Here is a 16,844-nt window from a genome sequence, read left to right on the forward strand (position 1 = left end):
CTTTCAAGACAGAGAAAGATAACAGCCTGCACCTGAGTATTCAGTGCATTGTGATTTAATCCTCACAACAAACTTGAGGCAGTTATTTATATTTTATCTCCATTTTAAAGATGGGAAAACTGTGTCTCAGAGACGAATGATCCTTCTTGAGGGCACACACCTAATAAAGTCCTGACTGAAACTTATTTCTACATATATGCTAGTGAAGCTTGATCTTAACCATTTAGCTACCAGAATCAGAATTATATGAAATGACTGCCCCACCATATGTAATGATGATGGTATAAGTCAGCCATTGCTCTTTGGACCCCTTGAAATCCCAAGAAATCATACTATGCCTTGGTCCACAGTTTCTTTCAGCTTATTAATAAAAGTGGCTAAATCGCTCAGGCTGCAAGGTTATGATGCCCTTTATAAAGCCAGAATGATGTCTACCAATCTCAAATATCCTTCTGTTTTCTGAACTACTTCCTTGGAGGCAGTCTGAGCAGCAGAAAAACATGATATAACACCTGGCATGGTATTCTTCCTTTGTTTCTGCCAGCAGGTCCAGAAACACTACATGCACTCCACTGGTCAACCATGATGTGGCTAGAACATACACAAGCACAGAGTGAATAAAAAGAGGCCATGATTGAACAAACATGTCCCAGAACTCACTTGACGTAAGACAGCACTGAAGGTTGTCCATCAGCTGAGAGTTTACAAAGAGTGATGCAATGAGAGGCCTCTGCGGAGAGCATGCCGTACTGTCTCCTCCTCCAGCTCCATTATCTTGGGTCCTCGAAACCACTTGAGTGCATGAAAAAAGACCACAGAAACTTAAATTCCAATCTGAAGGAAAACCTCTCACATACAAAGCATTACGATGTATCAGTCTGTGTGCAGCATTAAAAGGAATGTGCAGGCACAGGTCATGACAGACAGGGTGGAAGGCACTGGAAAACCTGGCCCTCATGAAGCCCCCAGTTCCTTAGATACAGGTTAATTAATTGATAGTGAAGTAATTGATAATAAGTTAATGTTTATGTAAGTTTTCTTCACTATGTTTTCTTTTCCTTCTAAGAAAAAGACCTGGGATTTAAGTAATTGATTTAAAAGTAACTGTTTCTGGACAATTTAACTTAAAAATAACTTATTTTGAAAGAAAAATGAAATCTCAACAGTCTTCTTTTTCCCTTTGTTTTATTATAGGCTGTGGAGGCTGTTATGGAGTGGCAAGACACACTAGTGGGTGGGGGGGAGGTAAAAGCAGAAAAGGAGATCATGCTTGTGCCACAGTCAATCCATGTGGAAGGAACATAAACGGGCGCTCACTGACTCCATCAGCCTGCCAGAGAGAATCCTGAACTTTCAAATCCAATACCTTATTCCTTCCTCTCCAAAAATTCTTTTTTGCTGTTCAGAGGACAAAGCCAACACCCATTAAAGGAATGGTCGTGAGGGAAAAAAAGAAGCCAGGGAGACATGTTCTGTATTGGCTCAAGAATAAAGAAATTAATGACACAGAGGAGAAATTAGAGACAGAGCTGTCATGAAGAGGCATTAAATGTAGTTTAAAGGTGATACCACCACCCATCAGTGGGGAAAGAATGAGCTGTTTAGCAGATAGTGATTAACTGCTGTTTAACAGATAGACCTGTTAACTAGACAAACACAGGTACATTTCAACCTAACACCACACACAAAAGATAGATTCCAAATTAATAAAAGACCCTAAAGTGAAAGGTAAGGCCTTGAAGTCATTGAAGATGTAGACTCTTGCCTTTGTGGCTGGAAAGAACTTTTTAATTTCAAAAGCACCAGCCCTAAGGCCCAAAATTGGTGGATTTGATTACATCAAATGTTTGTTCAGTCAGGGACATCATGGACAAAGTTGAAAGATGACAAAGTAGGAGTTACATGTTAGGAACATTAGAATAATTGCCTATTTGGGAAGTGATAACCACTTTACTGGGATAACAGGAGTAAATTAAGAGAGGGACCCTGAATGGACCAGTAATAATAGTATATGATGCCATAAGCTGAGGAATCTGATCCTCTCAACCCTCTACACATGCAGTACCCAAATAATGGTGTGTTACAAGAATCTCAGGCATTTTGTTGACAAAGGCTTCTAAATAACTCAGAGGAAAGACGTAATTAGAAGGGTATTTTCACAAGTGTTGCTCTTGATCATGCTTTGGGCATTTAATACTCAAGTTGAGAATGATCTCCCCTTTCAAATGCCTTAGGCTACTGAATTCAGCTTCTTTAAACATGACACACTTCAGGCACATGGACCACCTCAACCCCCCAATACCAATTTCTTTTGGGTTACATAACTGTGAAGCTAACACACACACATGTGCCAGACACTGATGTATGCTCTGAGGATGCACAAACCAATAAGACACTGTGTCCTTCCTCAAGGAATTCAGTCTAGTGGGAGAGAGAACAGAAACGGCAGCAGCATCCAACAGTTACATAACACTGACTATGTGCCAGGCACTGTTCTAAGTGCATAACATTAACTATTAATCCTAATAGCCCAGTGATGTTGGCATTTGTTTCCTTACCTATAAAACGGGGTAAATAAATTACAGAAAAGTTACCTAACATGCCTGAAGTCACAGAACTAGAAAGAGGTAAAGCCAAGATTCAAACCCAGGCAGACTGGCCATAGCATCTATACTGTTAACAACTATACACAAAGCAGTATGATAAATGCCAGTATATAAATATGGATTAATGCTTTGCTCACAAAAAGAAGGGAACTCTCTTTAGATTAAGGGTAGTTAAGGAGCAAATATGATGTCTTCTGTGATTTTGAATGTTATTATTTTGAATCTATAAATCAATTTGAGAAGTCACATCTCTACAAGTCTTTCCATTCATGAAGATCATAAACATGCAAGATTTAAATTTCTCTCAAAATCTTATAGTTGTGAGACAGGCTGGGAGGAGCTGGGAACAGAGCAGGATATTATGTACGCACCCTGCACACAGCACCACCAAAGGGGAGGGCAAACCACCCAACCTACCCTCCACCACCCAACCCCCCGACCCACACCTCACTCCATATAAGAAACCAGCTCATCTCACACTCACCCCCGGGAGTGAGCACACGAAATTGTTATTTTTCTTCCCTTATACTGCAGCATGAGTCCCAATATATGTTTGCCTGAATTTCTTATCTGGCCTCATATCAATTTCTATTGATTAGGGTGTCCAGGAACCCTGCTGCTGCTGCTGCTAAGTCGCTTCAGTTGTGTCCAACTCTGTGACCCCATAGACGGCAGCCCACCAGGCTCCCCCATCCCCGGGATTCTCCAGGCAAGAACACTGGAGTGGGTTGCCATTTCCTCCTCCAATGCATGAAAGGGAAACGTGAAAGTGAAGTCGCTCAGTTGTGTCCGACTCTTTGGAACCCTGGATGGTATCAATTGTAAGAATTATACTTAGGTGCTTTTAAAAGGTCATTTTTTTTTTTTTTTTTAGTGATTTAAAGGGGATATTTTATTATTTCTCTTTGACTAAAACATTTATTTCTATTCATTTGCACTTGCATTTCCAATACTTAATGGTTTTTTAAAAGGTCTATTTTAGAGGTTATTTTTAAATACATCGCCTAACTTTGTGGCTAAGTAACTAGGAATATAACTTTATATTGATTTTCAAGGATTAACAAGGTTTTATTTTTATTTTAATAATTAATATGTAGCTTTGTGTTTTGCCCCCATAACCACTATGTGCAGATGAGCTCTTTATTCTTTCCTCTTATTGTTTATGTTTATACTTTTTGTATAAACAGCTTTCTCTCCAGGAGGTTCACTATAAGGTAGTACAGAAGCCAAGATAATTGCCAACCTTGTCTTTTTCCTGACTTTAAAGCCAAGGCTTTTAAATGTTTAATCATTTAAATATGTTTGCATAAGTTTTTGTAAATAACCTTCACAATCTGAATAAATTCCCTTTTATTCTTAGACTTTCAACTGGGAATATTGTTATGGGCTGACTTGCCTACCCTTACTCCCAAATTCATATGTCCAAATTCTAACTTCCAGTACCTTAAAGTGATTAGATATGCACATAAAGCCCTTAAGTTAAAACGAGACAGTTGGAGTGGACCCTAATCCAGTCTGAATTAGTTCAGTTCAGTTGAGTCGCTCAGTCATGTCCGACTCTTTGCGACCCCATGGACTGCAGCAGGCCAGGCCTCCTTGTCCATCACCAACTGCCGGAGTTTACTCAAACTCGTGTCCGTTGAGTCGGTGATGGCAAGGTGAATGGAGACTTGGCAAAGAGAGGAGATTAGGACTCAGGGAAGAGACCCACCCACATCAGGGGTGCGCGTGCGCAGAGGAGAAACCCCGTGAGCACAGGCAGCCGGCAGCCGTCTTCCAGCTACGGAGGGAGGCCTCAGAAGAAACCAGCGCTGGAATAGTTCTGAGGATGGAATATTTTGTTCCTAGAATGTGCGGTAGAACTTGATGGTAAGCCATTTGGTGCTTCTTTAGGAAGGTTTTTAAATTGCTATTTCTTTAATGATAATGTCTTTTTCCCCACTCATTGCTTTGGGCATTTTGTGGTCTTCTTGGTCTGGAAATGTTCTGGGTTGTGGAATGTTTGCTAGAATTATTTGATACTTTCTTCCCACTATGGCCATTGTTTATGTCTAGAAAAATCTAATTGGTTTTTAGGCCTCCATGTTGATGTGCTAATTTTCTTTGTTCCACTGCTTGTCACTTATCTTTTTGTTGATTGCCTCGGCTTTCTTCCAGCTGTACTGAATTTACTCTTTGCCTTTAGGTTTTATCTGGTGTCTCTGGGGTCAAGCTCTCACCAGTTTAACCTCAGAAGTAAACTTTCACTCTGCTCTTTCACTCCACTCTGGGCCAGTGGGGTGGTGCTCTGACTTAATAGAGTGAGGCAGATCCTGGAGCTTGTTAAGACTCAAAGCTGTTCTGTGTTTTCAGTCTCTCAGTTTAGAATCAGGTGCTTCTTATTCCTGAGCTAGTGGGAGTTCGGCAACAGGAATCAGCTTGCTTCTTGCTGGGCATTTTTACTCTAGAACTTATTTGTCAGTCAGTTCTCCCTCTGTTCTGCAATGATAATTGTCACTTCTCTCTCCACTGTTTTACAAAATGGTTGATCTCTCCTAAATTGGTGTCTCTAAATCTCTCTGTGGATCTTTTATTCTCTTACTGGCAAATAGATGTGGATGAATTGGTCTTATTAGTTCTACAGCAATCTAAGGGAAAAAGATATTCTGGAATTAGGGAAGGAAATTCCTCACCTCAACTACTTAATATGTGGTATCTGGAAGGTCATTTCATCTGTGAATTTGCTATGAGGTTTCATGGTGTCAGGTGGGCTTGTTAATTTTTCTTTCTACGCTCACAGCTGACCACCTCAGGAGGTATTACAGGGTATGCTCAGGCAGTGACACAATAACACAACAGGGTTGGTTGTAGTAAACAGTGAAGTCCATACACTTAGCAATCCACCAGTCTTCCATTGCGCAAGAGCTATGGACAAGGCACCAAGCCAGGCTGTCGAGGGAGGTTCAGGCATACACTTGTGGCTGACATGGAGATACAACATTCAGTAAAGTACTGCCCAGTTGTCTGGTGTGTGATTAGCTGACAGTCTCCAGTGGTCAGCCTTTCTGGACTCTGCTTCAGCCTTGGAGTCCAGGTTGTGCTTTTCTTGGACTTCTCCTTTCTTTGGGTGGCCCCACCCAGTGACTAAACAAAGTGGCGGTATAAGGGTCTAGCCATTTCTGCCCAATTTAAACTCCTCTACTGGGCAACTGTTGCTTGGGAGTTTCCAGTAAGACTGGTAGAAACTTTGCCAGGTATGTATAATGTTCTTTTGGTTCCCTGCCCCTCTCCAGAGGCAGTTCTTTTCTTTCACAGGTGTGAAATAAATCTTAGTAAACCTTTTGTATTTATAAATCAGTCTTAGCATTTGCTTCCCCAAGGGCCCAACCTTGAGGTTGAACACAGTTCAACATGAAACATGGTTCCTCCAAAGCCAGCTGAGAAGAGAAGAAATTCAGCAAAATGAAACAATGAAAACAGTGTCTATCACTGACAAGAATGATATGGATTATCAAGCATGCGTCTGTAAAAGCTGTGACTGAACCTTTCAGATGACAAGTATCATGAGGGAAGGCAGGTCGATTTGGTTTACTGAATTTGTCAAATAAGTTCTATTTTTTTTTTTTTTTAAAGAAATGGCTAGATCTTTATAATGTTATTAGGGTCCCTAGGGAATTAATATTACATTTCATTACGGGAAGATCCTCTGAGAAGGCAATGGCAACTCACTCCAGTATTCTTGCCTGGAGAATCCCATGGACAAGGAGCCTGGCAGGCTGCAGTCCATATGGTCACACAGAGTTGGACACAACTGAAGTGACAATACTTTGGCCACCTGATCTGAAGAACTGACTCATTTGAAAAGAAGGGGATGACAGAGGATGAGATGGTTGGATGGCATCACTGACTCGACGGACATGAGTTTGAGTAAGCTCTGGGAATTGGTGATAGACAGGGAAGCCTGGCATGCTGCAGTCTATGGGGTCTCAAAGAGTCAGAAACGACTGAGCAACTGAACTGACTAACTGAACTGCAGGGACTTAGCACACACACCTTGGACTATATGTTCTAATATGTTCTTGATAGATTGGGGTGCACTAAGGACCTGTTACAATTTAGGGAAAATGAACATTGGATGACATTAAGTATTCCCATCAAAAACCATGATAAGTAAAGCATTTATTATAATATCCATCATATAAATGATGTATTAGTGCTAGTTGTTATCATGGTTATTTCTTCATGTTTGAATCTTACTTTGTTTTTTGGTAAAATTTTGTAAATTTTAAGATGTTATGTGCCTTTTAAAAAAAATTTTTATTCCAAAGCATTAAAAGATGTTATCTGTTTTGTTAAAACGGATTTCTAATCCAGTGGTAGTTGGTTTTTAAGGTTTGGTTATTAAAGCCAAAATTGATCTTCCAGTATGAATAAGCAGGTGACTCATTTCAGTCTCCAAAGCACTTTTGTTTTTCAAAGGACATTTTTTAACTCTCTGAAATCACTATCAAAGAACAAAGAGTATGTTACAGTTGAAGGTACATAGCTGATTCTTCTGGCTTACTATCCCAATTTTTTTGGTTACCGAGGAGGGCTTAGGATCTTGGTTATTCAGTGAATTTCAAAGAACTTAGCATACTGTTCTGTGATGCAAGATAAATTAAGACATTTCTTCCCACAGAAAGTTTAAAACCACCATAAACATTGTACTGTTAAAATATGTTCAGGAAAAAAAAATATGTTCAGAGATTTTATCCTTCTGACATTCTATCTAGAATAGAATAATGGATCAATGGAGTTCCAAAGTTGTGGAGAGTGAAGAACTAATCAGACAATGAGAAGCAAAAAATTCTTTATAAGAACTCATAATTAAATATTAAAGGAAGGAAATAGCATTCATATTTGACCAATGCTAGAAAAACTGGTCTAAAACAATGTTACTGTGAAGTAGAAAGTTTAGCTATTGGTAAGGAAGGAAAAAGAAATGAGAGGACTAGGTCTGAAGAAAAGTTAATATTGATGTCATCAAAAGTGGAGACCAAAAGTATAATAAAGGAACAGCATTATTCATGATTGCTGAAATGTAGAAACAACCAACTGTCCATCAGTGGGTGAGTGGATAAGTGAAGGGTGCTGTAGCCATAAGTGGAATATTATTTGACCATAGAAAGGAATGTATATGCTGCAACATGAATGAACCTTTAAAAAATTATGTAAAGTAAAAAAAAAAAAACTAGTCAGAAAAGACCATATACTACATCATGATACCATTCCTATTAAATTCTAGAATAGAGAAATCTATAGAGACAGAAAGTGAATTATGGTTTTCAGGGAGTAGAAGGTGAATGGTGATAGCTAAAAGGTTCAGAGTTTCTTTACAGGTGATGAAAGTATTATAAAATTGACTCTAGTGATAGCTGTACAAATCTGTAAATATACTAAAAACCACTTAATTGTACATTTAATTTTTTCCCACTTCTTTTTAATATAAATTTATTTATTTTAATTGGAGGTTAATTACAATATTGTATTGGTTTTGCCATACATCAATGTGAATCCGCCACAGATATACATGTGTTTCCCATCCTGAACCCCGGTATGTGAACTGCAGCTCAAGGCTATATTTTAAAAGGCGTAATAGAGGAAGATGATATGCTTTGGGAAGATAAACTTAAAATGTCAGATGAGAGGTACCTGGATGATGGATATAGAGTCAGAAAAGACCATAGGGATGCATCCAAAAGCTTTAAGTAATTAATTTATGAAATTGAGAATTTATTCCAAATTTTCTGGTTTCTTAGGTGTTAGTAAATTGTGCTTGTCACTTTAGACTTTCATGGATGTATTTGTGTTTTCTGCAAAAGGTCAGTGTGATAGAATAATGGCTCCAAAGATATAAGGTTCTAATACCTGCAACCTGTGAATGTTACCTTATGTGGCAAAAGTGACTTTTCAGGTGTGATAAATTAAGTATTTTGAGATGGGAAGCTTATTGTGGATATCTGGGTAGGCGCTAAATACAGTCACAGTCAGTTCAGTCGCTCAGTCATGTCTGACTCTTTGCAACCATATGGACTACAGCACAGTGTCTATCACCAGCTCCTGGAGCTTGCTCAAAATCATGTCCATCAAGCTGGTGATGCCATCCAACTATCCCATCCTCTGTCATCCCCTTCTCCTCCTGCCTCCTATCTTTTCCAGCATCAGGGTCTTTTCAGATTTGTCAGTTCTTCACATCAGGTGGCCAAAGTATTGGAGCTTGAGCTTCAGCATCAGTCCTTCCAATGAATATTCAGGACTGATTTCCTTTAGGACAGACTGGTTGGATCTCCTTGCAGTCCAAGGAGCTCTCAAGAGTCTTCTCCAGCACCACAGTTCAAAAGCATCAATTCTTCAGTGGTCAACATTCTTTATGGTCTAACTCTCACATCCATACATGACTACTGGAAAAACCATAGCTTTGACTAGATGGACCTTTGTCAGCAAGGTAATGTCTCTGCATTTTAATATGCTCTCCAGGTTGGTCATAACTTTTCTTCCAAGGAGCAAGTGTCTTAATTTCATGGCTGCAGTCACCATCTGCAGTGATTTTGGAGCCCAAGAAAATAAAGTCTGTCACTGTTTCCACTGTTTCCCCATCTATTTGCCATGAAGTGATGGGACCAGATGCCATGATCTTAGTGTTTTGAATGTTGAGTTTTAAGCCAGCTTTTTCACTCTCCTCTTTCACTTTTATCAAGAGGCTTTTTAGTTCCTCTTCACTTTCTGCCTTAAGGGTGGTATCATCTGCATATCTGATGTTATTGATATTTCTCCAGGCAATCTTGATTCCAGCTTGTGCTTCATACAGCCCGGTATTTCTCATGATGTACTCTGTATAGAAGTTAAATGAGCAGGGTGACAATATTCAGCCTTGATGTATTCCTTTCCCAATTTGGAACCAGTCTGTTGTTCCATTTCCAGTTCTAACTGTTGCTTCTTGACCTGCATACTGACTGCTCAGGAGGCAGGTAAGGTGGTCTGGTAGTCCCATCTCTTGAAGAATTTTCCACAGTTTGTTATGATCCATACAGTCAAAGGCTTTAAGCGTAGTCAATAAAGGAAAAATAGATGTTTTTCTGGAACTCTCTTGCTTTTTCGATGATCCAATGGATGTTGGCAATTTGATCTGTGGTTCCTCTGCCTTTTCTAAACCCAGCTTGAACATGTGGAAGTTCATGGTTCATGTACTGTTGAAGCCTGGTTTGGAGAACTCTTTGCTAGCATTCTTTGCCATTGCCCTTCTTTGGGGCTAGAATGAAAACTGACCTTTTTCAGGTGTGTGGCCACTGCTGAGTTTTCCAAATTTGCTGGCATATTGAGTGCAGTACTTTAACAGCATCATTTTTTAGAATTTGAAATAGTTCTGCTGGAATTCCATTACCTCCACTAGCTTTGTTTGTAGTGATGCTTCCTAAGACCCACTTGACTTCACATTCCAGGATGTCTGGCTCTAGGTGAGTGATCACACCATCGTGGTTATCTGGGTCCTGAAGATCTTTTTTGTGTAGTTCTACTGTGTATTCTTGCCACCTCTTCTTAATATTTTCTCCTTCTGTTAGGTCCATACCATTTCTGTCCTTTATTGTGCCTGTCTTTGCATGAAATGTTCCCTTGGTATCTCTAATTTTCTTGAAGAGATCTTTAGTCTTTCCTATTCTGTTTTCCTCTATTTCTTTGCATTGATCACTGAGGAAGGCTTTTTTATCTCTCCTTGTTATTCTTTGGAACTCTGAATTCAAATGGGATATCTTTCCTTTGCCTTTAGCGTCTCTTCTTTTCTCAGCTACTAGTAAGGCCTCCTCAGACAACCATTTTGCCTTTTTGCATTTCTTTTTCTTGGGGATGGTCTTTATCCCTGCCTCCTGTACAATGTCACAAACCTCAGTCCATAGTTCTTCAGGCACTCTGTCTATCAGATCTAATCCCTTGAATCTATTTGTCACTTCCACTGTATAATCATAAGGGATTTGATTTAGGTCATACCTAAATGGTCTAGTGGTTTTCCCTACTTTCTTCAGTATCAGTCTGACTCTGGCAACAAGGAGTTCATGATCTGAGCCACAGTCAGGTCCCAGTCTTGTTTTTGCTGACTGTTTTAGAGCTTCTCCATCTTTGGCTGCAAAGAATATAATCAATCTGATTTTGGTATTGACCATTTGGTGATGTACACGTGTAGAGTCTTGTGTTGTTGGAAGAGGGTGTTTGCTATGACCAGTGTGTTCTCTTGGCAAAACTCTGTTAGCCTTTGCCCTGATTCATTTTGTACTCCAAGGCCAAATTTACCTGTTACTCCAGGTGTTTCTTGACTTCCTACTTTTGCATTCCAGTCCCCTATAATGAAAAGGACATCTTTTTTGGTGTGTTAGCTCTAGAAGGTCTTGTAGGTCTTCGTAGAACCATTCAACTTCAGCTTTTTCAGCAGTACTGGTCGGGGCATAGACCTGGGTTACTGTGATATTGAATGGTTTGCCTTGGAAATGAACAGAGATCATTCTGTTGCTTTTGAGATTGCATCCAAGTACTGCATTTTGGACTGTTTTGTTGACTATGATGGCTACTCCATTTCTTCTATGGGATTCCTGCCCACAGTAGTAGATATAATGGTCATCTGAGTTAAATTCACCCATTCCAGTCCATTTTATTTCACTGATTCCTAGAATGTCAATGTTCACTCTTGCCATCTCCTGGTTAACCACTTCCAGTTTGCCTTGATTCAAGGACATAACATTCCAGGTTCCTATGCAATATTCCTCTTTACAGCCTCGGAGTTTACTTCCATCACCAGTCACATCCACAACTGGGTCTTGTTTTTGCTTTGGCTCTGTCTCTTCATTCTTTCTGAAGTTATTTCTCCATTGATGTCCAGTAGCATATTGGGCTTCTACTGACCTGGGGAGTTCATGTTTCAGTGTCCTGTCTTTCTGCTTTTTCATACTATTCAGGGGTTCTCAAGGCAAGAATATTGAAGTAGTTTGCCATTCCCTTCTCCAGTGGACCACATTTTGTCAGAACTCTCCACCATGACCCGTTCATTTTGGGTGGCCCTACACGCATGGCTCATAGTTTCATTGAGTTAGACAAGGCTGTGTCCATGTGATCAGATTGGTTAGTTTTCTGTGATTGTGGTTTTCATTCTGTCTGCCCTCTGCTGGAGAGGAAGAGGGCTTCCCTGGTGGCTCAGATGGCAAAGAGTCTGCCTGCAATGCTGGAGTCCTGGGTTCAATCCCTGGGTTGGGAAGATCCCCTGCAGAAGGAAATTGCAACCCACTCTGGTATTCTTGCCTGGAAAATTCCACGGACGGAGGCTCCTGGTGGGCTACAACGCATGGAGTCACAATGAGTTGGACATGACTGGAAGAGAATACATTTGTGTTAAGTTGTTAATAACTGAGTAACAAAAACAGTTGTCTTTTGGACTACTTCCCTGGTGCCTCAGTGGTAAAGAACCTGCCTGCTAAGGCAGGAGACATGGGTTCATTCCCTGGTCCAGGAATATCCCCTGGAGAACGAAATGGCAACCCACTCTAGTATTGCCTGGGATATCCCATGGACAGAGAAGCCTGGCAGGGTACAATCCATGGAGTTGCAAAGAGCCAGACATGACTTAGTGACTAAAACAGCTTGTTACAGTGTCAGTAGGAAATGAAAACAGTCAACAGTGCAATACTAAGTCTAAGAGATTAAATAATCCTGGGAAGGTATAGGGAGAAGTTTACATAGATTCTTAGTATTAGGTGCTTGAATAGTGGTTGCTTGTGAGGTCTAGTTACCTTTTCCTGGTATAATTATTTACCACTTTAAGTAGTGATTCTTCATTTTAAATGCTTTCAGTTCAGTCGCTCAGTCGTGTCCAACTCTTTGCGAGCCCAGGGACTGCAGCACACCAGGCTTCCCTGTCCATCACCAACTCCTGGAGCTTGCTCAGACTCACGTCCATTGAGTCTGTGATGCCATCCAACCATCTCATCCACTTGTCATCCCCTTCTCCTCCTGCCTTTAGTTTTTCCCAGCATTAGGGTCTTTTCCAATGAGTCAGTTCTTCACATCAGGTGGCCAAAGTATTGGCGCTTCATCATCAGTCCTTCCAATGAATATTCAGGACTGATTTCCTTTAGGATGGACTGGTTGGATCTCCTTGCAGTCCAAGGGACTCTCAAGAGTCTTCTCCAATACCACAGTTCAAAAACATCAAATGCCTTATCTTGCTTTAATACTCCAAGACCCAGCAAATCCTTTTTTTGGAAAAGGTGATTTCTACCTTTTGTGAAATCCATTTCTGTTATCAGCTTCATGTGGGGGCGTCCTACTCTGAGGTTCATCGTTTAGGACACAGTGGTACTTTGTTGAGGTTTAGGAAGCAGAGAAAGGGGACTTGGCTAAGTTAGAGGTGAGGTGTCAAGACCACCACTTGAAGGGGAAAGAGCTTAGAGAATTTTAAAGTCACAGGAGTTACTGGAGGCAATAAATGTGCAAACAATGTGTCTGGTGACCTCTGGGGAATTTAGTGTCTGGACACCTCACCTTTTTTTCTGAAAAACAAATGTCCATGGTTTGTTATTCTTATGAAAGATATGATCTCTCAGCTATTAAGCAATAATATACTCAGTCAAGGCAAGAATGCAGCAAGATAAGCACTCCCTGCTTTGGAGCTGGGATGTGGAAAGAAGACTATAAGTTAGTACAAAAATGAATATTAAAAATGTTCATATACTCTTTGTCCCAGTAATTCCATGCCTAAAAATTATCTCTAGGTTAAAGAGATGTGAGTTTATATGCAAACATTCACTGCAATGTTTATAGCAGTAGTAGCTAAGAGAGGATTTGCTAACATAGTACATTTATGCGATAGCCTTACAGGCATTTAAACATTTATGGAGAGTTTCATGATATGGTGAATTTAATATATGGAGTGTGCACGATAAAAAAAAAAAACAAACTAGTAAACAGTATTCTTCTATAAGTTATATTATATATTATATCAAACAAATGAACAACAACAAAAAGATGGGAATAGCCACTAATATGTTGGTTATTCTGGATGACAGAATTTGGGAGACCAAGCTGCAGAACTGTGCTTTTGTTTCTAACAAGTAACACTGCAGTAAAAATTTCTACCAAATCTGGCCAGCCAGCCATATTTATGGAATTGTGGAGTATAGACTGTCAAAGGAATTTCTCCGAGTTTGATAAGCAACAGTGATGACTTCTTTTTTGAGAACCTGTGTAGTAATGCAATTGCCTCATGAATTTATCCATGTTTTCTTGGGCATCTGGAAGAGCATCCATTTTACTGAGACCAAAGCAGTAATACCTTAATGAGATCATGTCTTACTCAAGATTGCAGCCTGTTATTTGGTGTATAGTGGATTAGGTTGAATGCATGCATTCTAGTATCTCCACACTTTTTAAAAAGTATGCATTGGGGTGATTACTGCTACCAACTATCCGGTAAGACCACCGTTTCATGTAACAGGCAGTGTATTATCTGTTTATACTAATATAAATTAGCCTCCTGCCTCTACACAAGAGTGTACATTAACTCCCCAGATTAACACATAATTGGGAAAAATGTGCTCCATATGGAGTTCTGAAGCTTCAGGTTTTTACATGGATCCTTTTCCAAAAGCCAGTATGAGTCTTTTAATACATCACACAGCACACAAAGAATGAATATGCAAGTGGTATGGAACAGAGTGAGAATCATGGTGCAGTCTCTGGAACTTTTCCTTGAAAAGTTCATTTCCCTGCTTGCTCATTCTTAGAGAGGTAGCATGAACTTTCTTTATCCTGATGATCTTTTCAGGATTCTTTTTCTTGATTAAAGTTAGCTTTTAAAGAAAGGTAGAACCAAACTGCTCCTGAGTGGTCCTTTTTCCTTGCATAGAAACTTACAGCCCACTCAAGAGCCTCACTTGACAGTAAAGTCATCACTTATTAGAAAGACAATGGACGAAAGTTTTCTTTGCTAACTGAAGTCTTTTATCTTATTTGCAATATGAAGTTATGACCAACCTAGATAGCGTATTCAAAAGCAGAGACATTACTTTGCCAACACAGGTCCGTCTAGTCAAGGCTATGGTTTTTCCAGTGGTCATGTATGGATGTGAGAGTTGGACTGTGAAGAAAGCTGAGCGCCGAAGAATTGATGCTTTTGAACTGTGGTGTTGGAGAAGACTCTTGAGAGTCCCTTGGACTGCAAGGAGATCCAGCCAGTCCATTCTGAAGGAGATCAGCCCTGGGATTTCTTTGGAAGGAATGATGCTAAAGCTGAAACTCCAGTACTTAGGCCACCTCATGTGAAGAGTTGACTCATTGGAAAAGACTCTGATGCTGGGAGGGATTGGGGGCAGGAGGAGAAGGGGACGACAGAGGATGAGATGGCTGGATGGCATCACTGACTCGATGGACGTGAGTCTGAGTGAACTCCGGGAGTTGGTGATGGACAGGGAGGCCTGGCGTGCTGCGATTCATGGAGTCGCAAAGAGTCGGACACGACTGAGTGACTGGACTGAACTGAACTGAATTCATAGAGAGAAAGAAAAAAAAAAAGGATCCGTTTCTTGTCTGTTTGAATTACTTTTGTTAGCAAGTTTGAGAGGCCTTTAATTTCTGCAGTTAATTTCAACCAGTTGTGCTGTAGTTTTGCAGTAGATAATCACCTCCAGAATCCACGTCAAAAATCTTATTAACATACATGTTTTTGACTGAACACCAGGCCAAGATCAATCAAAACTGGATCTGAGGGCTGGATGCTACTGAGTCTCGTTAGCTTCTTCGTAGCAAAAACTCATTGTAATTTCTTCAGAAGTATAATTTAGACTTGGAGGAAGAAAAGCCCGAATCAGAAAAGAACTAGGATAAGAACACTCAAGGCTCTTTTTGTTTAAGATTTAGTTGTTCATAGCCTGAACTGCTTTTTCCCTCCACGCCGAATGCAATATTTAAATTCTGGTGCCAGTTTCCACATTATTTACCAGGAGGTGCACACGTCAAATGCAGCTGCTGATAGATACTTTTACTTCTTAGAATGACATCGGGTCCCAAACACTATTACTCGGGTCTTTTCAGAGCGCTTCTCATCCTATTGCTCATTCCCCACAGGGGTAGTAGAATGGTGTACCGTGTAACTGGGCACAAAACATGCAAAGAACTGACCAACTGATGCTTCCCGGGAGTCCCGAGTCTACAACCGACTTATACAGAGTCCCTTAACTTTTTTTTTCTTGCCCTTTTCCGTCGGTGAAGAGCAGATTCTCCTGGGGGCAATCTAACGTTCTGATAAGAGGGTTACCTCCCAGGTTAGCTCTAGCCGCGGGCGGGGCTTTTGTATACCCTCAGGACATCAAGCTGGAGCTGTCCACCTTCGCTTCACATCCTGAAAGTGAGGAGGGGCCGCCCCCGAGTCACAGGCTTGCCTCTTCAGAGTACCTTCTTACACATTCCAGTCATCCCAGCCGTGCAGTCTCGAGGCCACAGGGCCTTCGGGAAGTCGCTCCGGAGAGGGGCATTAAGTATCTGTGGCTTCTACGCCTCCCACGTTTCAGCGCGAGCTTCCTACTGGGGGAAGCTTCCTACAGCTCTCCTCCTATGGAACACTGGTTCCAATTTACCCAACTCGGAGGCCACGGAAGCACACAGAACGCCGGCGACGACAGCACCGGCTTATTTTCCGCTCTTCCCGGTTTGTTCTTCCGCCCGCGCAGCCCTAGCCCCCGCCCCTCCGCCCTCCTCACAGGAACCAGCGCCCCGGCCGCTCCCGCGCTTCTCCCCTGCCACCCGCAGTGGCCTGCCTTTTATAGACGCCACAGCCAATGAACGCTCTCCTTTCCTTCTGCCCGCCCGCCCGGCCAATCGCCGCGCCCCTTGTGTAATCTTCGGCTCCTCGACTTCTCTCGGCTATTTTCGTTGTTGCTGGCTTTTTCAGGGGCTGCTTGCTCGCAGCCTGAGACGCTGCTTTTTTTTCCGGGTTCGGAGCCGTTCCGGATGCTTTAGGCTGCCGGATGTCTGATCTCCGGATAAGTGAGGCGTTTCTGTACATGGATTATCTGGTAGGTGCGGGACAGGGGTGGCGTGTCGCCCCTCGGACCTCAACGTGCCCGATGTCCCTCCGCCTGGAGGAACAGCCTTTTTGCTTTCTTTCTTTGGGATGGGATGCCTTTGGGGTTCTTTCTCCCGCAGCCAGCTCTGAGCTGTGCCGGGACTCAGAGGGGTGGCAGC

At 41.4% G+C, this 16,844-nt stretch overlaps 1 protein-coding gene across 3 annotated transcripts in view; it reads left to right on the plus strand.

Annotated features, from left to right (window-relative positions):
- The first annotated feature begins 4,267 nt into the window (after window positions 1–4,267).
- The window catches only part of ARL15 (ADP ribosylation factor like GTPase 15), a 485,411-nt gene continuing 472,834 nt past the window's right edge, over window positions 4,268–16,844 (plus strand). The window contains exon 1 of one of the 3 annotated variants that reach the window (XM_055555358.1): window positions 4,268–4,475. In XM_055555358.1, coding sequence (XP_055411333.1) covers window positions 4,473–4,475 — 3 coding nt within the window. In that variant the 5' untranslated portion in view covers window positions 4,268–4,472. Of the gene's footprint in view, window positions 4,476–16,538; window positions 16,676–16,844 lie in introns of those variants that run through there. The other 2 variants (XM_055555357.1, XM_055555356.1) reach the window with 2 other exon arrangements.

The sequence above is a fragment of the Bubalus kerabau genome, chromosome 18 (genome assembly GCF_029407905.1).
Source record: "Bubalus kerabau isolate K-KA32 ecotype Philippines breed swamp buffalo chromosome 18, PCC_UOA_SB_1v2, whole genome shotgun sequence".
NCBI lineage: Eukaryota > Metazoa > Chordata > Mammalia > Artiodactyla > Bovidae > Bubalus > Bubalus kerabau.